Raw genomic sequence first — 25,923 nt, forward strand, 5'->3', positions numbered from 1 at the left:
GGCACAGAACCATGAATGCAGAATTGCTTTTACAGAGTGCTGACTATAAGTTTTATACATGGCTTTTCATCTGCAGAGAGCATCGATTCTGCCATGTTAGCATTAACACCCATGTCACTCAAGGATCAACTGTACTTTGAGAAAATTTCCAGGCCATGGCATGGGAAGGGGGTACCCAGATAGATACTAATGTACTTACTGAACTGAGTAGATGCTGCTGAGTAGATGATTCTGATGAGACCAAAGCACCTAAGAGTACTAAAGAGGAAAGATTTGCCCCAAAACAGAACTCCTAAGATCTGCAAAGATTCTTCTTTCCTCCTTTTCTGGCATCCCAAGTATTCAACAGAGTATTGATATATGTGCTCTTGTGTGATTTAACTACCAAAGGTGGAGGAAGAAAAAATCAGGTGAAATTATTCCAGAACAGTTCCTGATGCATGCTCAGAGCTGGGAATAGTGCCTGTTCCCACCAATTAGACTAAAAAAATTCGTAATTCCTAAAGGGCATTGGATAAAGTCACCAGGAGGGTTTTGTCTCAGTAGTGGGGAATAATCAGCCCTAGTATGAGCATTGCTCTGGACAATTTATAAAAGTGAGGTCTGAAAGGATCAAACTGTTTTCATGTAACTGCATTCCAGAATAAAGCACAAGAATATTTATAGAATTGTGAAAATACCTGGCATCCAACAAGGTAAAATTCACAGTGTCTGGCATCCAAAGATTATCAGTTTACAGGTAAGTGGGAATATATGACTGATAATAAGGTAATCAGTCAATCAAAATTGACCTGAAATGGACAGAAAAGTTAGAATTAGCAGACAAGGACATAAAACAGTTATTCTCATTGTATTCCATATGCTCTAGAAGCTAGAGGAAAGACTGAATGTGTTAAACAAATAGAAAATATAAAAAGGACCCAGATAGAACTTCTAGAAGTGAAAATTGCAATATCTAAGATGAAAAATATACTAAATGGCAGTAACATTAACTTAGACCCTGCCAAAGATTAATGATTTTGAAGCTATAGCAGTAGAAACTATCCAAGGTGAATGAAGCACAGAGAGACTAAAGAATCCAAAAAAATGGAAAGAGCATCAGTTCAGTTCAGTGGCTTAGTTGTGTCCGACTCTTTGCGACCCCATGAACCGCAGTACGCCAGGCCTCCCTGTCCATCACCAAATCCCGGAGTTTCCCAAACTCATGGTTATCTGGGTCATGAAGACCTTTTTTGTATACTTCTTCTGTATATTCTTGCCACCTCTTCTTAATATCTTCTGCTTCTGTTAGGTTCATACCATTTCTGTCCTTTATTGAGCCCATCTTTGCATCAAATGTTCCCGTGGTATCTCTAATTTTCTTGAAGAGATCTCTAGTCTTTCCCACTCTATTGTTTTCCTCTGTTTCTTTGCATTGATCGGTGCGGAAGGCTTTCTTATCTCTCCTTGCTATTCTTTGGAACTCTGCATTCAAATGGGTGTATCTTTCCTTTTCTCCTTTGCTTTTTGCTTTTCTTCTTTCCACATACCTGAATGGTCTAGTGTTTTCCTCACTTTCTTCAATTTAAGTCTGAATTTGGCACTAAGGAGTTCATGATCTGAGCCACAATCAGCTCTTGGTCTTGTTTTTGCTGACTGGAAAGAGCATCAGTGATTGCCAAATCAGTCATAGGACAGAATAAAGGCATTTTAAAACTCAGAAAAATTTTTTCCTTCCATTAATATTTTCTTAGAAAGCTATTGAATGATGTGCTCTAACAAACAAGGAAGTCAGCCAAGGAAGAGGAGACAGTTTAAGCCACGGGATCAAATTCATCATGTGAGAGCTTCAGAATGAAGCTGGAAGAAAAAGATGATTATCTGATATCTTTAAACCAGTGATTCTCAATTGGATGATTTTGCTGTCCCGTCCCTCTCCCCCCAATATTTGGACATGCTTTTGATTTGCCTAGACAGGGAGGGTCGTTGTTATAGGCATCCAATGAGTAAGAGACCAAGGATGTTGCACAAGACAATGCAAGGGCATCCCCTCACATCAAAGAAATAACTGGCCCCCAAATTATAGTAGTGTTGCTATTGAGAAACTCTAGTGTAAGGAGATTAACTGTGAGCAAATTAAGTGGGGAAGATAGAAAAAAATTTAGGATTTTTTTTTTTTTATAATACAAGTAGAAAATGAAGCTGTTGATAGCTTTTGGAAAAACGAAATTTGTTTAAGAAAGTAAATAGGAGTATGGTATTCACTAGGCGTGCAGTAAATTTTATATATATATTACATATATATCTTTAATTATTATAAATAATTACTAGTATAGTCAAAAAAGTCATATCATGATATTAGGTTAAGGTATGTATCTGAGAAAAAGTGAGAATGGGGATAAGTATAGCAGAGCTACTTCTTTGTCATAAGTCAGTATTTAATTTCTGAATTGATAAATGAAGAAATAGTGGTAGAAACTTATATCAAAATATGGAGGTAATTACCAAAAAGAAAACATTAAAAGACTTAAAAGTGGTTGCCTCTGAGGATTGAGACAAGTGGCAGTTTTTGAAAGATTGAAGTAGGGATTAAAATCTTTTCATTATAGGCCTTTAGTACTAGTATTTGATTTTTTTAACTATAAGAATATATTATTCTAATTAAAATTTTATTTTAAACAAATTCAAAGTATATTTGTATGTATATGTATATAAATTTGTATATGCCCATCAATGATGATATTCAAAAGATATACTAAAATCTCTGAATCTGAAAAGATAGTTTCCTTCAATGGGACACATTTATCAAATATATATAGGTTCTGATAATTGATAAAGTTTTGATATATTATTCACCAAGATAACCATTTCTAAATGTCAGAAAATAATTCAGATTGTTCTAATGATACTTAGTTATTTCAGTGTTTTTCCCTTGTATTACAGTTGCAAGATGTGAGTTTGAATCTATGGAATGTCTACAGCAAGATGGATCCTGTGTCCCTGGAGAGTTTGCTTTCTGAGGTAAAGAGCCACATTGTATTTAACATATAAATATTATAACCAGCTCAGTTACCTACTAATGATATTTAACTTGTAGAAATGCAGGATATATTTTAGTTTGCTTTTAAAGAATTGAGCAGTTTCTTCCTGGATTGTTATCTTGAACTCCTTGGGAGTGAAAGAGAACCTGGAAAAGAGATACTGCCTCTTTCACTCTGAGAAACCACCTAAGATGAAACCAAGGCTCCGTGCCTTGTCCACGGTTTAGGTTTTCATCTAAAGACATTCTTTCTGTTGAGCTGGACTTTAGAAAAACAGTCCAGAGGATGCCTTCTCTGAATGAGAAGATCCAATGAAAAGATTAAGAAGTTAGCATATATCTTCAAGGAATTAAGTATTAGGAGTTGGCAACTTTTTTCTGTTAAGAGGTAGATAATAGCATTTTAGGCCTTGTGAGCCCTGTGTCTTTGTTTGAACTATTTGGAAATACCATTGTAGGCAATGCTTTAATGAAAGCTATGTCTCTATTCCAAGGAAACTTTACTTACAAAAATAAATGGCCTGCCAACAGTCTGTAATTTGCTGACTCCTAGATTAAAGAATCAGGCATTAATTTTTCATCTGAACTTTGAAGAAAAAAATTCACAATGGCCAGAACAGTTTGTAACAAGGAGCAACAAACAAAACTAACATATAGGTACTACAGCTCAGTAGTATCTCTCAGCAGTCATGGATGGATAGCCATGGAAAAAGAACAGTTTATATGTAGCCTTTTAATGATATTAACTGTCAAAGTAAGATCCCAAATAATTCCAAAGACAAAAACAATTCCAAAAATGAAAACTACACATCAGTTTCACTTACAAATATCAATGCCTATATTTTAATTAAAATGTCAGCAAATAGTATCATACTAAAAGAACTAAAAGAACATTCTATGATGAAGTAGGGTATATTAATCATTTAATACTTCGTTTAATACCAGAAAATCTATTAATGTAATCACTGTACTAATTTTTCTCCTTGGAGCCATTTATGATGATTCCATAGATGCCAAAAAGACATTAGATAAAATTGAGCAGCCATTCTGTTTAAACATTTCTAATAACATAGGAATATAAGAGAAAAATAAAACCTGAACTTTTTGTTCTCTAAAAAGAGCTAATCATCATCATTATCATCAGTCCATGATGTGGCTAATTATGGGAAAAAGTGAAAGTGAAAAAATTTACAACAGTAAAAGTGTAAGAGTGATGGGATTTACCAAGTTGTCCAATGATTAGGACTCTATGCTTCTACTGCTGGGGGCCCGAGTTCAGTTCTTGGTCAGGGAAGTAGATCCCACGAGCCAAAAAAAAAAAGAAGGAAAAAAAAGACTAAGAATGATAAAGAAAATTTAAGTACTGACAACTAAGAGTGATAAGTAATTTAGGAATGTCTGCAAAGTATCTGAGAGCCTTGCCCTACTTGTGTGCAGTGCCCTAAATAGGAGGGAGCTGCAGGTCACACATGGAGACTAGACATAGCATTGTAGTTTTGGGAACACTGCAATCATCTCCATAGTCAGTGGAATAGGACCACTCAGGAGAACATCTTTAATTATACCTAGAACAGCAGTGACATCATGCAACTGAAGAAGCAACAGCGGTAATCATCATGAACTGTAGACCAAGCCCTTTTCATGATTCTCTTAACTTCCAATGAGCTTCATATTCTTAGATGGTATCTTGAAAAAGTGAAAGGAAACCCTTTTAATGTCTGAGGGTGGACTTCCCATCTAAGAGGAAGAGTGAGGGCTCAGAGCCAGATTTAGTTTTATTTAGAAAGAATAAAGTAAGATGGTATTTCTTACATCAAAATATGAGAGTGCATTTATACCCACTACATTATGGAGCTACTGCTGCTAAGTCGCTTCAGTCGTGTCCGACTCTGCGCAACCCCATAGACAGCAGCCCATCAGACTCCCCCGTCCCTGGGATTCTCCAGGCAAGAACACTGGAGCGAGTTGCCTTTTCCTTCTCTAGTGCATGAAAGTGAAAAGTGAAAGTGAAGTCGCTCAGTCATGTCCAACTCTTAGTGACCCTGTGGACCACAGCCTACCAGGCTCCTCCGTCCATGGGATTTTCCAGGCAAGAGTAATGGAGTGGGGTGCCATTGCCTTCTCTGACATTATGGAGAGCTCTTACCAATTGGTAAGAAAAATACAACAGTGGGGAACTGGAAGACAACCAGAATTGGCTGTTCACAAAATAAGAAATAAAAATGATCATGATTTTTCCCTCCAAGTTAGGAATGTAGAAAATCAAAGAAGACCATTCTTCTCATCCTAACAACCAAACAATCTGAATATGCAGCAAAATAGTAGTTTAAAATCAATTAGAGAGCTAAAGATGCAAAGTAACCTCAAAGAACTCTGTTTCTGAAAAATAGGGCCCTTCATAGGATGCTGTTCTCATTTTTGATGGAACAGCATGAGGAAGAGAAATTTATTTTATACAGGGATCAGTAAAAATCAGTTGACCTTTAAAAGACCTTTTAATGGCTATATGTGAGTGAGTCAACACTTACCCCTCAACTCTATACCATAGGTCTTCACAAATGTTCAGGTTAGTCCACCCATCTTGCCTGAAGCACTTGATACTCAACTGTAGCCTGGTTTAGAGACGAGAGCTGAGAGCAACCTTTTGGCAGCATTTCAGGTCTTCATAAGGTATAAGCAGCTGCCCTTTTAAGGCTAGGGATAGGTAGCAAGGCAAAGATCTCTTCATATACACAGAACCAAGGGACTGGAGAGCAAAGAGAACTTCTTAGCCACCCAAAAAGCTGATAGCCAGCTTGTAAAACAAGGAGAGATTGTCCGTAATTCCTAAAGCTTATAGCTTAGCTGTGAGATAAAAAGAGATTTCCAAAAGATTGTCTGAGTGAAATCACTATCAAAGTTCACAACCCACCCTTAAAATATTTGAATTTGAATTTAAACCAAACTACAAATGTTGCAAGATCAAGACCCTGATCAATTACAGATCAGATTAACTTAATTCCCTGCTTTAGTGGTCTAATGAAAGAGAAGGATCTAGTGGCCCTTTCTTAGAGGTAAGTGGTATTTATATCAGTTTTTACTGTTCTTTTATACAAAATGTCTGGCATATGTTTTTTTTTTTTTTTAATGAAAAGAAGAAGCAAGAAAATTTGATATGTGAACAATGGCCCTATATGCAGGGCAGAAGAAGAGACGCAGAAGTACAGAACAGACTTTTGAACTCTGTGGGAGAAGGGGAGGGTGGGAAGTTTCGAAAGAACAGCATGTATCAAGTGCTCGGGCCTGTTGGGCTGGGAAGATCCAGAGGAATCGGGTGGAGAGGGAGGTGGGATGGGAGACCGGGATGGGGAATTCGTGTAACTCTATGGCTGATTCACATCAATGTATAACAAAACCCACTGAAAAATAAAAAAATTAAAAAAAAAAAAAAAAAAAGAAAATTTGATATGTGGTCAAAAAAGGAAATAGTCAATAGAAGTAGACCCAGATGTTAGAATTGACCAATAGGGAGTTTAAATGATTGATGAAAGTGCTAAAGAATCTGGAAGAAAATGGGACAATATATGTGAAGAGATGAGGAATTTTAACAGAGACCTGACAGCTATAAAAAGAACCAAATGAAAATTCTAGAAATGAAAATATAGGGTATAAAAATGAGGGATTTATTAAATTGGCTAATTTATTAAATTAGACACCAATGAGGAAAAGTTCAGTGAACTTGAAGATAAGTCAATAGAAAGTTTCTAAACTGAAGGACAGAGAGAAGAACAAAAAGAGTAGAGCACAGTATCCAGTATCTGCCAAACAGTGTCAAATGATCTACATAGTAATTGGAGTCCAAGTATAATTGGAGTCCCAGAAGGGAGAGTAGAGAGAAAATGGGGCAATAAACTTGTTGATAATGTCCAAAAACTTTCTAAATTGATGAAATACATCAATCCACAAATTCAGGAGCTTCAGTAAACCCTAAGTATGATAAAATAAATATGTACGAAAATGACTATAAATTTGTAAAGGGATCTCTGAGGTGAATCTACATGTGTTAATAAAATTAAAATCCAACAACCAAAAGAAGTTAAAATACAATTTCAGTCTTGACTTGTACTAATAAAAAATTATTGAAAAAGGGAGCCAATCCATACCCATATTGCTTCTTTTTTTAAACTTATCTATTTTTGGCTGTACTGGGTCTTTGTTGCTGTTCGCAGGCTTTCTCTAATTGCTATAAGCAATTACTCTCCAGTTGCGGATCACAGACTTAGTAGTTGGAGCATGCAGGCTTAGCAGCTGCGGCTTGTGGGCTCTAGAGCAGGCTCAACAGTTGTGCACCAGCTCAGCTGTGGCTGTCTTACAGCATGTGGGATCCTCCCAGACCAGCAATCTGTGTCCCCTGCATTGGCAGGTGGGTCCCTAACCAGTGGACCACCAGAGAAGTCCCCATGTTTCCTCTTAAAATCTACCTTTTTTTTTCTTCTCTCTGCTCTTGCTCAGCTGTTCTGTAGCCTCCAAAGTTCTCTTTAAAAACCCCTTTTCTCTTCACTATCCAAATACTTTCTCTGTACACATGTACTTTCTCTTTGCTAAGACTGGTAACCTTACAGTCAGAATTAGCATCTAGGCCTTAAATTTCGCTGGCCAGTCTTTGCTGGCAGCTCTTTGATGGCCAGAGTGCCTATAGCTACATGCTTCTTGGTCAGATCCCACAAAGAGAAAATGCAGACTGCTCTGAGATTTGATTTAGAAAGATGTTCAAAATATGTTTGGTGAGAAAAGTAAAAAAGTAGAGTATATTTCCATCTTTGTATAATAATTTGTATTTGTGTCTTAGAAATTTCAGATGGTAGTCTTATTGGTTATTATTTTTATACTGGTTATATATTTTTAAAATATTATTATTTTACTTATTTTTGTTTTCTTACATTTATTATATCATGTAATTCTTAAAAATACTTTAAAATATTGCAATTAAACTTCTTTTCTCCCTTTCAGCCATTTGAGAGCAGACACTGCTTTATGCCAGCCTAGGGCCAAGAGTCCTAGCTGAAGTTCAGGGTCCTTCCCTAATGGGCAAGGGCCAAGGCACATTGACACATTTCTTGAGTTTTGCAGACTTTTGCTACTTATCTGACCTTGATATCTGTCTGGGCCTGTCTTCTGAATTTGGCCTTGAGTCTGAGCACATAGACTTTCCTTTCTTCATCATCAGATCTAACAAACCAATTCTACCTCCATACACAGAATCCATTTTCACAAATGCAAGTGGAAAAATTTTGAGAATAATGTGTCTGGTGGAAACCACACAGCCTCTAGGTATCTCTCACCTAGATATATTTTCACTTTTGCTGGTTGTTAGTATTGCATCCTCAGGTCACTTTACTGTTTAGTACCTCAGTCTCCTCATATATAAAATAGGTATAGAGAAGTACACAAGAGTATTCAGTTTAGTTCAGTTGCTCAGTCATATCTGACTCCTTGCGACCCCATGAACTGTAGCACACCAGGCCTCCCTGTCCATTACCAACTCCCAGAGTCCACCCAAACCCATGTCCATTGAATCCGTGATGCCATCCAACCATCTCATCCTCTGTCGTCCCCTTCTCCTCCTGCCCTCAATCTTTCCCAGCATCAGGGTCTTTTCCAATGAGTCAGTTTTTCGAATCAGGTGGCCAAAGTATAGGAGTTTCAGCTTCAGCATCAGTCCTTCCTGTGAATATTCAGGGTTGATTTCCTTTAGGATGGACTGGTTGGATCTCCTTGCAGTCCAAGGGACTCTCAAGAGTCTTCTCCAACACCACAGTTCAAAAGCATCAATTCTTCAGCGTTCAGCTTTCTTTATAATCAAACTCTCACATCCATACATGAGCACTGGAAAAACCGTAGCCTTGACTAGATGGACCTTTGTTGGCAAAGTAATGTCTCTGCTTTTTAATATGTTGTACAGGTTGGTCATAACTTTCCTTCCAAGGATAAGCGTCTTTTAATTTCATGGCTGCAGTCACCATCTCCAGTGATTTTGGAGCCCAGAAAAATAAAGTCAGCCACTGTTTCCACTCTTTCCCCATCTATTTGCCGTGAAGTGATGGAACCAGATGCCATGATCTTAGTTTTCTGAATGTTGAGCTTTAAGCCAACTTTTTCACTGTCCTCTTTCACTTTCAAGAGGCTCTTTAGTTCTTCTTCACTTTCTGCCATAAGGGTGGTGTCATCTGCATATCTGAGGTTATTCACATTTCTCCCAGCAGTCTTGATTCCAGCTTGTGCTTCCTCCCACCCAGCGTTTCTCATGATGTACTTACTCTGCATTTAAGTTAAATAAGCAGGGTGACAATATACAGGCTTGATGTACTCCTTTTCCTATTTGGAACCAGTCTTTTGTTCCATGTCCAGTTCTAACTGTTGCTTCCTGACCTGCATACAGGTTTCTCAAGAGGCAGGTCAGGTGGTCTGATATTCCCATCTCTTTCAGAATTTTCCACAGTTGATTGTGATCCACACAGTCAAAGTCTTTGGCATAGTCAATAAAGCAGAAATAGATGTTTTTCTGGAACTCTCTTGCTTTTTCACAAGGTTATTAGGAAGTCTTAAATATATCAATATATATATAGATACATATATTTATCTATATATATATGAACACTTCATATATAGTGGTAGTTATTTTTGGTATGACAATTTATTGTATCTTTCATTTCGGTCATATTGTGGATTCCTGGTGGTCTAGTGGTAAGGATTTGGTGCTCTTAGTCATAGCGTGGAGCTGAAAGAAATATTTAATGGTTCATTTCACCTTATTCTATAATTAGTACTGACATAGCCACCTACCTCAGGGAAATTTTTTGGGAGCAAAGTGCCTGTCGTCTTCTGTGTACTCCCTAAAGCATGGAATATTTTTCACCTAGAAGATAACCAGAGAATGGCTGCTGCCAAACTACATAACTTCACTTTCTTATCATAGATCCACACCAAGGTGAGTATCACCATACAAGCTATTAAAATAGAAACGTACCTCTGAGTTTGTTTCTAAATAGAATTAGAAAACAAAACAAAGTGTATTGTGTACTATAGCTGTATTGGTTCTTTTGGTTTTCCTAAGCTTCACAAAGTAAAGCATTCTGGTATAGCCCAAGGGATTGGACAGAGCTGAGCGGGTGAGGTACAGACCCACACTGGGGTGCACGCCAGTGATACACAATATGAGTGTCTGAGAGACAGCAGACAAATGTCAGGAAATCTAGGGAGAGGCTCAGACATTCTTAGCCAACTCCAGCTAAGCTGATAGTAGAGGCAGAGAAATTGACAAGTATTGCAGCTATCTAGTATGTAAGACCTGGTAATAAGCACTTTCTACAGGTTATTTCATGTAATTCCTGTAATGTATCTGTAAGGTAAATATAATAATCCTCCCATTACACACATAAGACATTTGTGTCTCAAAAAGATTAGTTTCCTTACCCAAGGTCACACAGCCAGTAAGAGGCAAAGCAAAGGTTCTGGCACAAGTCTTTCTGAATCTAATCGTACTTTCAGTTTTAAGATGTGGTGGCAGCTAGCTGGAAATGGGGAGTGGATCTGAGAAGAAGAGTTGGACAGACATTGAGGTCTGTGATTAGTGTGGTAATTGGAAGAGTGGAGAGTGCAGTTCTGTTCACAGTCCGTGTGGGATAAAACCAGTGCCAAAGTGGGAAGACTGTCCTTACCCTAGAATCAGGGCCACTGATTGAACCTAATAGCAATGGGTCAGGATCTGAAACTCTAAAGGTCTGTTTTACTGGAACAAAGGTCAGAGGTAGTCTGGCAATCAGCCTGACCCAAGCAGTTGTAGACTACCAGTTACCAGTATATATTTGTTTATACTGTAAAATACCTATGTAAAATTAGGATGAGAGAATATCTTAAAAAATGTTAATAATTTTATTCTATCTTTTTTCTGAGTTTTGTTTTTAAAGACTTTTTATTAAAATAGCACAGATTCAGAAAGCAGCAGAAAACTAATGTATGACCTAATAATTATCATACGACAGAGCAATAGAACCTTGCTGGCTACTCCAGAAGCAATCTGAGTGCTTTCTGCCAAATCTATTACCTTCCTCTCTGAAGAATAACACTCTGAAGAATTCACTGTCATGAATTCTATGGTAATCACTTCCTTTTCTTTGCAGTGTATCATCTAGATGTGCTTCTGTAAACACATAGTTTAGCTTTGCCTGCTTCTGTGTGTTGTAGGTTTCTTCTAATGTTTAGGTTCCCCCCCCCCCTTTATTCCCACCCATCCCTTGCTAACTGTGTGTTGAAGAAACCAGGTCATTTGTCTTATATTTGCCCTTACTGGTATTTTATTGATTGCATTTCCATGATGAAGTTTAATAGTTTTCATGTCCTCTGAATTTCCTAATGTAAATAATTGATTCTAGAGGTTTAATCAGTTTCAGGATTGATTTTTAGAGGGAAAGTTACTTCATTGTTTCTAGGTCTCTTCAGTGGACAAAGCTAGGAAATTTTCTTCTTTGTCTTCCTGCCTCCCACCATGTCTCTCCCTGTATGTGTGTGTGTGTGTGTGTGTGTGTGTGTATACACACACATGTATCTGATTTTTTATTCTACATTATATATAAACATATTCAGAAATATCAGCACTGTCTCCCTACATATTACTGAAAATAATTTTAGACATATATTGATATATGTATATAATATTTATTGAGTTCAGTCACTCAGTTGAGTCCAACTCTTTGCGACCCCATGGACTGCAGTACGTCAGGCTTCCCTGTTCATCACCAACTCCCAGAGTTCACCCAAACTCATGTCCATTGAGTTGGTAATGCCATCCAACCATCTTATCCTCTGTCATCCTCTTCTCCTCCCGCCTTCACTCTTGCCCAGCATCAGGGTCTTTTTCATTGAGTCAGTTCTTCGCATCAGATGGCCAAAGTATAGGAGTTTCAGCTTCAGCATCAGTCCTTCCTGTGAATATTCAGGGTTGATTTCCTTTAGGATGGACTGGTTGGATCTCCTTGCAGTCCAAGGGACTCTCAAGAGTCTTCTCCAACACCACAGTTGAAAAGCATCAATTCTTCGGTGCTCAGCTTTCTTTTTAGTCCCACTCTCACATCCATACATGACTACTGGAAAAACCATAGCTTTGACTAGACGAACCTTTGTTGGCAAAGTAATGTCTCTGCTTTTTAATAAACTGTCTAGGTTGGTCATAACTTTTCTTCCAAGGAGCAAGCGTCTTTTAATTTCATGGCTGCAGTCACCATCTGCAGTGATTTTGGAGCCCCCAAAAGTAAAGTCTGACACTGTTTCCACTATTTCCACATCTATTTGCCATGAAGTGATGGAACCAGATGCCATGATCTTAGTTTTCTGAATGTTGAGTTTTAAGCCAACTTTTTCACTCTTTCACTTTCATCAGGAGGTTCTTTAGTAGTTCTTCGCTTTCTGCCATAAGGGTGGTGTCATCTGCATATCTGAGGTTATTGACATTTCTCCCAGCAATCTTGATTCCAGCTGGTGCTTCATCCAGTCCAGCATTTCGCGTGATGTACTCTGCATATAAGTTAAATAAGCAGGGTGACAATATACAGGCTTGACGTACTCCTTTCCCAATTTGGGACCAGTCTGTTGTTCCATGTCCAGTTCTAACTATTGCTTCTTGACCTGCATACAGACTTCTCAGGAGGCAGGTCAGGTGGTCTGGTATTCCCATCTCTTTCAGAATTTTCCACAGTTTGTTGTTATCCACACAGTCAAAGGCTTTGGCATAGTCAATAAACCAGAAATGGGTGTTTTTCTGGAGCTCTCTTGCTTTTTTGATGAACCAGCAAATGTTGGCAATTTGATCTCTGGTTCTTCTGCCTTTTCTAAAACTAACTTGAACACCTGGAAGTTGACGGTTCACATATTGTTGAAGCCTGGCTTGGAGAATTTTGAGCATTACTTTGCTAGCGTGTGAGATGAGTGCAATTGTGCGGTAGTTAGAGCATTCTTTGGCATTGCCTTTCTTTGGGACTGGAATGAAAACTGACCTTCTCCAATCCTGTGGCCACTGCTGAGTTTTCCAAATTTGCTGACATATTGCATGTAGCACTTTCACAGCATCATTTGTTAGGATTTGAAATAGCTCAGCTGAAATTCCATCACCTCCGTTAGCTTTGTTTGTAGTGATGCTTCCTAAGGCCCACTTGACTTCACATTCCAGAATGTCTGGCTCTAGGTGAGTGAGCACACCATCGTGATTATCTGGGACGTGAAGATCTTTTTTTTATAGTTCTTCTATATATTCTTACCACCTCTTCTTAACATCTTCTGCTTCCGTTAGGTCCATACCATTTCTGTCCTTTATCGAGCCCATCTTTGCATGAAATGTTCCCTTGGTATCTCTTAGTTTTCTTGAAGAGATCGCTAGTCTTTCCCATTCTATTTTCCTCTATTTCTTTGCACTGATCACTGAGGAAGGCTTTCTCATCTTTCATTGCTATTCTTTGGAACTCTGCACTCAAATAGGTATATCTTTCCTTTTCTTCTTTGCTTTTGGCTTCTCTTCTTTCCACAGCTTTTTATTTGTAAGGCCTCTTCAGACAGCCATTTTGCTTTTTTGCATTTGTTTTTCTTGGGTATGGTCTTGATCCCTGTCTCCTGTACCATGTCATGAACCTCCGTCCATCGTTTATCAGGCGCTCTATCAAATCTAGTTCCTTAAATCTGTTTCTCACTTCCACTTTTTAATGGTAAAAGATTTGATTTAAGTCATACCTGAATGTTCTTGTGGTGTTCCCTACTTTCTTCAATTTAGGTCTGAATTTGGCAGTAAGGAGTTCTTGATCTGAGCCACAGTTAGCTTCTGGTCTTGTTTTTGCTGACTATAATGATAGTAAATATAAATAATAAATATAAATAATATGTATAAATAATATAAATATCCATAAATACTAATATGTATAAATAATATTTATTACATGTAATGTAATATATATATTATAGATAAAATATAGATTATCTAGGCATCAAATAGTGAAGCCACTTGAGAATGTTGTGTACACTAAGTATTCTCAGCAGAGGTTCATTGTGCTTCATGCCTGAGGCCAGGTGTAGAGTCGTTGCATGGTTAACACAGAGTTCATAGGTCTGAGTACTTGTGTATCCTTAAAGAGATAAGTAGGAAAGAGCATAGATCCAGACAGTCAGTTTTAGCGCAGCAAATAGAGTGCCTGCTGTAAGCAAGGTGAGTGCTTGTCATGTACACTTAGTGTGAGACGGCCCGTGAAAACTACTATCCAGGGACTTCCCTGGTGATACAGTGAATAAAATTCTACCTGCCAATGAAGGAGAGACAGGTTTGATCCCTGGTCCAGGAGGATTCCACATGCTTGACCAACTAAGCCCATGTGCCACAACTACTGAGGCTGTGTGTTGCAACTGCTGAAGCCTCTGCACCTAGAGCTGTGCTCCTCAACGTTCACCACAATATAGCCTCCACTTGCTGCAACTAGAGAAACACTGTGAGCAGCAATGAAGAAAGTGTGCAACCAAAATAAATATAAGGGTAGGGTTGGTTTTTAAAAATAATAAAACTGCTCTCCAATTTGAGTACAAATTAACAGTGACTTCAAAATAAGGCCAAAGATCAAGCAAGTCACAGCTGATATTTTGGATGAGCTGATGATGCCTTAAAGAAAAGCCAGCAACCCAAAGCAATGTGTAGTGGTTGGTAACAGGAATGAATTCAGAGAGGAGGCTTAAAACCAAGTGGGATGGGGGAAGGAGGCAGGCTGTCTTGGGAGGAGAATCAGCAAGTAAGGTACATATTTGCATTCCCCCAGGAGGAGGGGATGAGGGAGAAAAGGGCTCTGGGTCACCTCTGACCCCACTGAACTTCTAACTAAAGTCAACTAATTTGTCCTTAAGCAAACTTCACTGTTGTAACTCTTTTGGTACTTACTAGGTACAGTGTCTCATAAATAGCTTTACACTGCCTCATAAATAACAGCCTCTCAACAAGGACTGCCGATTGTCCTTTTTAAAAACAGCTTTTAAAGGAAATTACTGTCCTTTTTTAAAAAAAAAACAGCTTTATTGAAATATAATTTATGTACCATAAAATTTACCCATTTTAAGTATGCAATTCTATGATTTTTAGTAAGTTTACAGAATGATGCAATTGTCAGCACAATTTGAATTTTACATTTCATCAACCCAGAGAGTTCCTTTGTGCTTGCAACAGAGCGGGATGAGCATAGCCCTTAGCAGGCAGCCATTGCTGTGCCTCATTACTCTGCACCCTGTAACTAGGCAAGCGGTCTTGCTCAGACATTGGTTAGTGCCTCAGTGCTGCCCCGCTCCTCCCCTCACCACCCCTCAGCAAACAGCTGTCAATGAGTGACCGTTAGAGAAGTGATTCAGTCAACGGTCAGTGGTGTAGTAGTCACCAGGTGGAGAGTGAGTTAAGAGGCAGATTCAGGCCTTCTTCTGCAGGCGTCCAGCTCACCCGTTCCTAGAGGGCTCCAGAGACCTCACTAAGGTCTTCCACTAGCTGTGGCCCAGGCCTTGAGGAGTAGTGAACCTCTTCCCCCATCCCTGTCTGTCAGACCTACTAGCAGTAGATGTCTGTCTGGTCACAGTTTGTGAGATCTGGTCTCCCCTTTTGAGCAACCTGAGGAGATGGCGGGCCAGTTAGGTTGGGGGCCTGACTCCCTCAGGGATGATAGCTGGGCAGGATGTGGGAACCAGGCCCTGAAGGAGCTGCCAACTGAGATCTGTCTTCTGTTAGCCAGGACTGGGACCTTGGAGGGTGAAAGTTGTACCTTAGGACTTTGCCCTTTCTTGTCAGGACAGAGAGTTAACATTAAAATCCGGTAGAGATTTACAGGAACACGTTACCTGACTGTATGAGCTCACCTCAAGAACAAAGGATCTGACACCGAGAAGTCTGCAAGAACTAACTGCGCCCATCCCTTACCTTTTGCTTTTAAAGGAGCTTGCTGAAAACTTTCAGTAACTTTGGGATTCTTAGAGCATGAGCCACCCATCTCCTTGTATGAATCTGCAATAAACCTTTGTCTGTTCCAAACCCTACGTTTTAGTATTGACAGGCCTTACTGCGTCAGGCACATGGCCTTGAGATTCGGTAACCTGCTCACTAGTAGTCAGTTTCCATTCCCACTCCCAGCCCTAAACAAACCACTAGTCTACTTTCTGTCTCTCTAGATTTGTCTTTTCTGAGTGTTTCATATATTGTAGTCTCTTATATCTGGGGTCTTTCACTGGGCATAATGTTTTTAAGGTCCATCCATGTGATAACAGGTATGAATAGTTTGCTACTACCCTTTAAACAATGTATTTAAATAGTCTGGTATTTTGAGATCAGATGTGGTTTCATGATTCTGGTTTTCTAAAGTATCTCCTTAAATGACCAAACGCATTACCTTTTTCATTTTCTTTCTAGGATTTGGTGGCTTTTGAATACCAGTGGACTAGCTTCTTCGCTAATTTTGACACAGAAATTCCCTTCTTGCTAGAACTGTCCGAATCTCAGGCGGGTGAGGTATGTAAAGGAAGGGTCAAAAAGAAAGAAGAAATTGGCTAATTTATTTGTTTTTATTTTTATTAAAAAAATTTTCAGACTACATCACTACCAATCCTAATTTGGTTATCATCTCCTTAAACTTTGTTGCATGATGTAAAGAAATTTTTAGTTTCTGTGCCGCCTGCTATATTCTTAAACTTAATATATATGTTAAGAATATATATATTCTTAAACTTTGTTGCATGATGTAAAGAAATTTTCAGTTTCTGTGCTGCCCCTTATATTCTTATGTATATATAAGAATATATATATATATGAATATCTAATATATATATAAGAATATATATTCTTATATATATAAATATATATATATTCTTATGCTTTTTTTTTTCTGTGCCAGTTTCTTTATAATAAAGGTACTCATTTCTTAGAGGTGGTGTCCTTGTCAATCAGGAATTCTGTTGGGCACCAGTTAATAAGCCTAGGAATAATTCTTCACATATGAATAGCACACCTTTGTCAGTTGAACCTCTAGGTGATGCCAAACTTTCTTTCTAAGCAAACAACAAAGTGAAGTTGCTAGGTTCAGGCTAGGAAGCATTCCATGAGTCAACTGAGGTATGTAAATCAAGAACTAAGGTATAGAACTGTTCCAAAAAGTAGTCAACAGGCAGGATCAAAGCGATCTTGAGCTTGCACTTGAGCTTACTTTGGGTTTGGACTGTGTTTTCTGTGTTTCACTGTGACCCAGTATAAGCCCTGCTCCTGATCTTTAGAACTGGAGTTGATCTTTGTTGCCATGCATTTTACTTTTACCTTTATTACCTTATGCTATAAACCCCACAGTATATTGGTATTATTCTTGTTTAGTCAATTATCTTTTTATCTTTAAAAATACTTTTTAAAGATTTTAAATAATTTAAAAATCTTATATATCTGCATATGCAGTTGAAATTTCTGGTGCTGTTCATTTCTTTGTGTAGACACAGATGTTCATATGGTATAGTTCCCTTCTCCCTGAAGAATATCCTTTAACATTTTTTGTAGTGTGAATCTTCTGATGATTCAGAAGAAAATTCTTCCAGCTTTTGTATGTCTGAAAATATTTTTTTCACTTTCATTTTTAAAAGTATTTTTGTGGTATATGGAATTCTAGGTTGACAATTTTTTCCTTTCAGTACTTGAAAGATGTTTCACTCTTTCTTACTTGTACTGTTTCTGATGATGTCTTTTATCTTTTTCTTTATTCTTCTGCATGTAACTGGTCTTCTTTCCCTCTGGTAGCTTTGAAGATTTTCCCTTTCATTACTGGTTTTGAGTAATTTGATTATGATATGTCTATAAATGTAATTTTTTAGCTGTTCATTTTTTTAATTATTTATTTTCATTTTTGGCTGCCCTGGGTCTTCATTGCAGTGAAGACTTCATTGCTTTCTCTAGTTGATGTGAGCCGGAGCTACTCTCCAGTTGTGGTGTGCAGGCTTCTCACTGCAGTGGTTTCTCTTGTCTCAGGGCACAGGCTCAAGGCATGTGGCCTTCAGTAGTCGCAGCGTCTGGGCTCAGTCATTGTGTGTGGGCTTTCCAGTGTGCAGGCTTCAGTAGTTGGGGCACATGGGCTTAGTTTCCTTGAAGCATGTGGAATCTTCCCGGACCAGAGATGGAACCTGTGTCCCCTGTGTTGGCATTCTTAACCACTGGACCACCAGGAAAGTCCTGTCTGACTATAATTTTGATCATACTTCTTACGCTTGGGTTTTGTTGAACTTTTTGGATCTGTGGATTTATAATTGCATCAAGTTTGGAAAGTTTTTGGCTATTATTTTTTCGGTCTTCTTCTCCTTCAGAGACTCCAGTTACCTCTATATTAGGCCACTTGAAGTTGGCCTACCTCTTACTGATGCCCATTTCTGGTTGTTGTTGTTGTTGTTTTTTAATTCTTTTTTTTTTTCTTCTCTCATTACTGATTCTAAGAGTGAAAAATATTCAAAAAGGTATACTCAGGGAAGTGTCACTCCTGGTTTCTTGCTACCTTGTTCTCATTGCCACTTTCTTCCCATTCTTTTTCACCCATTCTTTTACTAATAGATAACAAATCTCTGATAAACTCTTTTCTGTCTCTTTTGCACAAATGATCAGATACATTGCTATTTTTCTTATAAACTCTTCTTTCTTTCATTGAAGAGTAGCATACTGTATGTAGTCATTTCTGCTTTGCTCTTTTAACACTTTGCTCAATGTATCCTAGAACTCTCTCTAGGTCAGTTTATTGATAGCCTCCTCATTCTTTGTTATAATTCGTAGTACAGTTGACCCTTGAACAATGCAGACTTGAAATACCTGGATCCACTGATACATGGATATTTTTCAGTAGTAAATACTACAGTACTGCAATTCACGATTGGTTGAATTCATGATTGGATTCGAAGAAACTGCGAATGCAGAGGGCCAACTATAAGTTATACACAGATTAACCCATGTGTTCAGCTGTACTCCATTGTGTGGATTTATCTTAATTTACTCAGCCACTCTCTTATGTATGTGTATTTAGGTTATTTTCAATATTATGCCATTGCAAACAGTGCTATAGTAAATAACTCTGTGGTTATGTATTTTCATATTGTTGGAGGTTTGTATACTTAGTAATGGAATTGCTGGCTCACAAGGTAAGTGCATTTGTAGTTGTGTTAGCTATTGCCAAATTTCCCTTCAGAAAGGTTGTACCGATTTACATTCCCACTAGCAACATGTGAGAGTGCCTGTTTCGCCACAGCTTCCCCAGTAGAATGTGTTGTTATACTTTTTAATTTTTCACAGTCTCATAGATGAGAAGTGATATCTTGGAATTATTTTAGTTTTGTTTTTCTAATTATGACTAAGCTTGAACACGTTTTCATATGTTTGAAGGCCATTTTATATTTTATTTTCTTGTCTTTTTCCCATTTTAATATTGACACAGTATTATTAACTGGAGCTATAGAATATAGGTTTTAGGCCTTTTATCCATTGTTTTTTTTGAGTTCTTTATAGATATTTAGGCTATTAACTTTTTGTCTATGATATGTATTTGAAATATTTCTTCCTTTTTATCAATTGCTTTGTTTATGGTGGTTTCTTGCCATACAAACTTTTTATCTTTATATAAATTTATTAATATTTTCTTATATTGCCTGTGGATTTTAAATCATATATACAGAAAGGCTTATTAAGGTTAAAAAGGAATTTACCCATTTAGTACTTGTATGGTTAAATTTTTTAAATTTAGATCCCTAATTTACTTGAAATCTTCTTGTGTATATGATGTGAAATATGAATCTAATTTTATCTTTTATCCCCAAATCCAGTTAGAATCCTGACTATGTTGCTCACTAGCTCTGTGACCTGGGACACATTTAAATTAGCCAGCTCATCTGTGGAGAGGGTATCATGATAGACTGGAACACATAGAATTACAGTTGACCATTGAACAGCACTGGTTTTAGGGACCCAGACCCTCCACACAGTCAACATTCTGCATGTAACTTACAGTCAGCCTTTTGTGTACACAACCCCTCCTGTGCTCAGTCATTCCGTATCTGTGTTTCCTTGGCATCTGCAGTTCCACATTCACAGATTCAACCAGCTGCAGATCATATATTACTGTGGTGTTTACTATTTTAAAAGATCCACATATAAGTGGAACTGTGCAGTTCAAACCTATGTTGTTTAAGGATCAACTGTATTTGAGATAATATATTTAAATGCTTATCATAGTTCACATGGTAAACTCTCAATAAACTTTAACTGTCATTACTTTTGAAGAGTTTTTGCAAATCAGTGAGACAAACCCTAGTTAATAAATAGAAGATGTAAATAAACAGTTCATGATCAAAGGGAAGTCCAAATGGCCATTGAACATATCTGAAATATTCTGCTTCATTAAAAATCAAAGTAAAATAAAGCAACAATGAGGTACAATTTTTCATTTGTCAGAGTGTTTTTAAAAGGACATTTAATGGACAGTCTTTACCTTGAGATAGGCACACTCAGATATTGTAAGTGGAAGTGTACATTGATCAAACTTTTTTGAAACCAATTTGGCAATATAGTTCTGCCTTTTTACCCTATAATTTCAGTTGCCTTAAGGACATAATCAGAACTGTAGATAAAATTTATGATAAATTCATTGCAGTATTATTCATGATATAAGAAAGTTAGTAGCAATATAAATTTCCAAGAATAAAGGACTTTTAACAAACTTTGGTACAATCTATATATATTATGACTATACCATAAAAAAAAGACTTGAAGAAAATGTACCAGAATGTTAACAGTTCTTAGAGATTGTAGGTGTTTTTATTGTGTTCTAAAATAAGCATATATTACGTATTTAAATTGAAGGGGAAACAATATTATTTAAGGAGATTCAAATTGCCTTTTGAAGTTTTGAACTCTTGACATAGATCCTGCATATTAATGTTTGATTAGTGTTTAGCACTATGCACATCAAAGCTGAGAAGTACTACTATGGTTTCCTGGGAAACTTCTGTCAGTACTTCTAAGTCCCTTGGATTCTTCCTCATTACTGATATTAAATTAGTATATTAGAATTAGTATATATTGTAATTTATAGAAGTAACATAATTCTAATTATTGGAAATGTAGAAATAAATTTTAATAGAAGAAAAAAATTCCTTTATGGTTAGTAACTTAGAACACAAATGGTGGTTCTTCCAACTTCTTTTAAGTAGTTAAAAACTAAAAATTTGACAAGAATTTCTTTTCTTTACCTTCCATTTCTTTTCTTTTTCTTTTGCAGCCATTTGCCTTTTTCCTTTGCTAATTTTTATTTGTCTGCTATCCCCAAAATTCATGTTGTCCTCTTTTGTTCTTGTAACAATCTGCAAACATAGCTCTCCCTCTTTTTCTCATTCTCTGTTTCTTTGACACACTTTATTTATATACCTGCATGCATATATCAGGGGTTTGTGATTGTTTTATAAAATTGTGATCTTAATATATATAATGTTGGCTTCTTTTCTAGCCATTCAGAAGTTACTTTAGTCATGGAATGATCTCCAGTCATATAACTGAAAATAGGTAAGAGTCTTGGGAAAGAAAGGTGAATGGTGATAGAGAAAATAGGGTTGATAAGGGAGTGGAAATGGGGGAAGAATCTTAGTCTAGAAGCTAGATTAAGAAAGTATGAGTTGATTTTCTTACAGAGTAGGAAATCCATACTCTGTAAAATCCTTTCACTCCTTTTGTATTTTTGTATTAAAAACAGTTTTATATTAAACTGGCTTTTAAAACATCATAACTTGCTAAAATCTAAAGAAAGGAATTTTTTTATTCCATCCCTAGCTCAGCAAAACTAGAGGAAGCAGGGTGTCCAAGGGCTTGGCAGGCATCAACTGTGGCTTTTAGGGAGTAAAAGGGATCCAGCATAAAAGTCCAGCCCCAGGAAGACATGGGAGCATGAGGGCTGCTGCACTTGTTTTCTTGTAGTGATTCCTCAGCAACCATGATAATCAGGAGGGCCCAGCTGGGAATAGTTCCTCTGATGAATAAATGAAAGTACAGTTCAGTTGCTCAGTTGTGTCTGACTCTTTGCGACCCCATGGACTGCAGTACGTCAGGCCTCCCTGTCCATCACCAACTCCCGGAGTTTACGCAAACTCATGTCCGTTGATGTGGTGATGCCATCCAGCCGTCTCATCCTCTGTCATCCCCTTCTCCTCCCACCTTCAATCTTGCCCAGCATCAGGGTCTTTTCCATTGAGTCAGTTCTTCGCATCAGATGGCCAAAGTATAGGAGTTTCAGCTTCAGCATCAGTCCTTCCTGTGAATATTCAGGATTGATTTCCTTTAGGATGGACTGGTTGGATCTCCTTGCAGTCCAAGGGACTCTCAAGAGTCTTCTCCAACACCACAGTTGAAAAGCATCAATTCTTCGGTGCTCAGCTTTCTTTTTAGTCCCACTCTCACATCCATACATGACTACTGGAAAAACCATAGCTTTGACTAGACGAACCTTTGTTGGCAAAGTAATGTCTCTGCTTTTTAATAAACTGTCTAGGTTGGTCATAACTTTTCTTCCAAGGAGCAAGCGTCTTTTAATTTCATGGCTGCAGTCACCATCTGCAGTGATTTTGGAGCCCCCAAAAGTAAAGTCTGACACTGTTTCCACTATTTCCACATCTATTTGCCATGAAGTGATGGAACCAGATGCCATGATCTTAGTTTTCTGAATGTTGAGTTTTAAGCCAACTTTTTCACTCTTTCACTTTCATCAGGAGGTTCTTTAGTAGTTCTTCGCTTTCTGCCATAAGGGTGGTGTCATCTGCATATCTGAGGTTATTGACATTTCTCCCAGCAATCCTGATTCCAGCTGGTGCTTCATCCAGTCCAGCATTTCGCGTGATGTACTCTGCATATAAGTTAAATAAGCAGGGTGACAATATACAGGCTTGACGTACTCCTTTCCCAATTTGGGACCAGTCTGTTGTTCCATGTCCAGTTCTAACTATTGCTTCTTGACCTGCATACAGACTTCTCAGGAGGCAGGTCAGGTGGTCTGGTATTCCCATCTCTTTCAGAATTTTCCACAGTTTGTTGTTATCCACACAGTCAAAGGCTTTGGCATAGTCAATAAACCAGAAATGGGTGTTTTTCTGGAGCTCTCTTGCTTTTTTGATGAACCAGCAAATGTTGGCAATTTGATCTCTGGTTCTTCTGCCTTTTCTAAAACTAACTTGAACACCTGGAAGTTGACGGTTCACATATTGTTGAAGCCTGGCTTGGAGAATTTTGAGCATTACTTTGCTAGCGTGTGAGATGAGTGCAATTGTGCGGTAGTTAGAGCATTCTTTGGCATTGCCTTTCTTTGGGACTGGAATGAAAACTGACCTTCTCCAATCCTGTGGCCACTGCTGAGTTTTCCAAATTTGCTGACATATTGCATGTAGCACTTTCACAGCATCATTTGTTAGGATTTGAAATAGCTCAGCTGAAATTCCATCACCTCCGTTAGCTTTGTTTGTAGTGATGCTTCCTATGTATGGCCCACTTGACTTCACATTCCAGAATGTCTGGCTCTAGGTGAATGATCACACCATTGTGGTTATCTAGGTCATGAAGATCTTTTTTTTATAGTTCTTCTGTATATTCTTGCCACCTCTTCTTAATATCTTCTGCTTCTGTTAGGTCCATACCATTTCTGTCCTTTATTGTGCCCATCTTTGCATGAACAGTTCCCCTGGTATCTCTTAATTTTCTTGAAGAGATCTCTAGTCTTTCCCATTGTATTGTTTTCCTCTATTTCTTGGCATTGATCATTGAGGAAGGCTTTCTCATCTTTCATTGCTATTCTTTGAAACTCTGCGCTCAAATAGGTATATCTTTCCTTTTCTCCTTTGCCCTTTGCTTCTCTTCTTTTCACAGCTATTTGTAAGGCCTCCTCAGGCAACCATTTTGCCTTTTTGCATTTCTTTTTCTTGGGGATGATCTTGATCCCTGTCTCCTGTAGTGTCACGAACCTGTCCATAGTTCTTCAGGCACTCTTGTCTATCAAATCTAATGCCTTGAGTCTATTTGTCACTCCCACTGTACAGACATAAGGGATTTGATTTAGGTCATTCCTGAATGGTCTAGTGGTTTTCCCTAGTTTTTTCAATTTTAAGTCTGAATTTGGCAATAAGGAGGTCATGATCTGAGCCACAGTCAGCTCCTGGTCTTGTTTTTGCTGGCTGTATAGTGCTTCTCCATCTTTGGCTGCAAAGAATGTAATCAATCTGATTTTGGTATTGACCATCTGGTGATGTCCATGTGTAGAGTCTTCTCTTGTTTTGTTGGAAGAGGGTGTTTGTTATGACCAGTGCGTTCTCTATTAACCTTTGCCCTGATTGATTCCGTACTCCAAGGCCAAATTTGCCAGTTATTCCAGGTTATTTGCATTCCAGCCCCCTATAATGAAAAGGACATCTTCTTTGGGTGTTAATTCTAGAAGGTCTTGTAGGTCTTCATAGAACCGTTCAACTTTAGCTTCTTCAGCATTATTGGTCAGGGCATAGACTTGAATTACTCTGATACTGAATGGTTTGCCTTGGAAAAGAACAGAGATGATTTTGACATTTTTGAGATTGCATCCAAGTAGGGCATTTCAGACTCTTTTGTTGACTGTGATGGCAACTCCATTTCTTCTAAGGGATTCTTGCCGACAGTAGTAGATACAATGGTCATCTGAGTTAAATTCACTCACTCCAGTCCATTTTAGTTTGTGGATTCTTAAAATGTCGATGTTAACTCTTGTTGTCTCCTGTATGACCACTTTGAATTTGCCTTGATTCATGGACCTAACATTCCAGGTTCCTATGCAATATTGCTCTTTACAGCATCAGACTTTACTTCCATCACCAGTCACATCCACAACTGGGTGTTGTTTTTGGTTTGGTTCCGTCTCTTCATTCTTTCTGGAGTTTTTTCTCCACTGATCTCCAGTAGCATATTTGGCACCTACCTACCAACCTGGGGAGTTCATCTTTCAGTGTCCATCTTTTTGCCTTTTCATACTGTTCATGGGGTTCTCAAGGTAGGAATACTGAAGTGGTTTGCCATTCCCTTCTCCTGTGCACCATGTTTTATCAGAACTCTCCACCATGACCTGTCCATCTTGGGTGGCCATACATGGCATGACTCATAGTTTCATTGAGTAAGACAAGGCTGTGGTCTGTGTGATTAGATTGTTTAGTTTCTGTGACTTTGGTTTTCAGTCTGTCTGGCCTCTGATGGAGGATAAGAGGCTTATAAATGAGAGTATAGAGCTTTCCTGTCTTTTCTTCCCTAATTCCATTCCAATCTGATAAGGAGACAGACTACCCTGGCTAGGATTCAGAGTCATCTTTTTCTGCTCATTGTGTTACTTAGCTTAAATTAAGCATCAGAATAGAATCAGAGTCATGTTTACTTTTTAAGAACCACAGCTTGATGCTTAAGAACAGTGAAAAGAAATGCAAAGAAATTTCCACATGACATACTCTTAAGTGAAACAGGTGCCATTTTGGGGGCTCCAGAGAGCTCTAGTACCATAGTCCTTTATGTCTCAACACAGAAAAGAATTCAAGAGGCAAAGTAATAGGTAAGAAGTGATTTATTAGAATAGTATGATTTTGAGGCTTACAGGTGGCTGTTGACAGATACCACATCTCCAAGAACCTTCTTGGCTACAATTTTATAATCATAGAAAAAGTGGGGCGGGGGAGACCTTCTTTGTCTTTCTGGAGTAGACGTCATGCTTCCATCAGCAGCTCCTCCTCTAGGTTGAGCAGGAGAGTTTTCTTTTCTCTACATGGTCAGACTAGGTCCACAAATTATTTTTTTGATGGGTGCAGAGAGCATGTCCTAG

The 25,923-nt window shown here is 38.0% G+C and overlaps 1 protein-coding gene across 5 annotated transcripts in view; it reads left to right on the forward strand.

Annotated features, from left to right (window-relative positions):
• Window positions 1-25,923, forward strand: part of DNAAF9 (dynein axonemal assembly factor 9) — a 173,895-nt gene that overhangs the window by 53,985 nt on the left and 93,987 nt on the right. For 3 of the 5 annotated variants that reach the window (XM_065921521.1, XM_065921522.1, XM_065921526.1), the window contains 3 exons: window positions 2,923-3,000; window positions 16,464-16,562; window positions 21,565-21,620. In XM_065921521.1, coding sequence (XP_065777593.1) covers window positions 2,923-3,000; window positions 16,464-16,562; window positions 21,565-21,620 — 233 coding nt within the window. The remainder of the gene's footprint in view (window positions 1-2,922; window positions 3,001-16,463; window positions 16,563-21,564; window positions 21,621-25,923) is intronic. The other 2 variants (XM_065921523.1, XM_065921525.1) reach the window with 2 other exon arrangements.

The sequence above is a fragment of the Muntiacus reevesi genome, chromosome 2 (genome assembly GCF_963930625.1).
Source record: "Muntiacus reevesi chromosome 2, mMunRee1.1, whole genome shotgun sequence".
In the NCBI taxonomy this organism is placed as follows: Eukaryota; Metazoa; Chordata; class Mammalia; order Artiodactyla; family Cervidae; genus Muntiacus; species Muntiacus reevesi.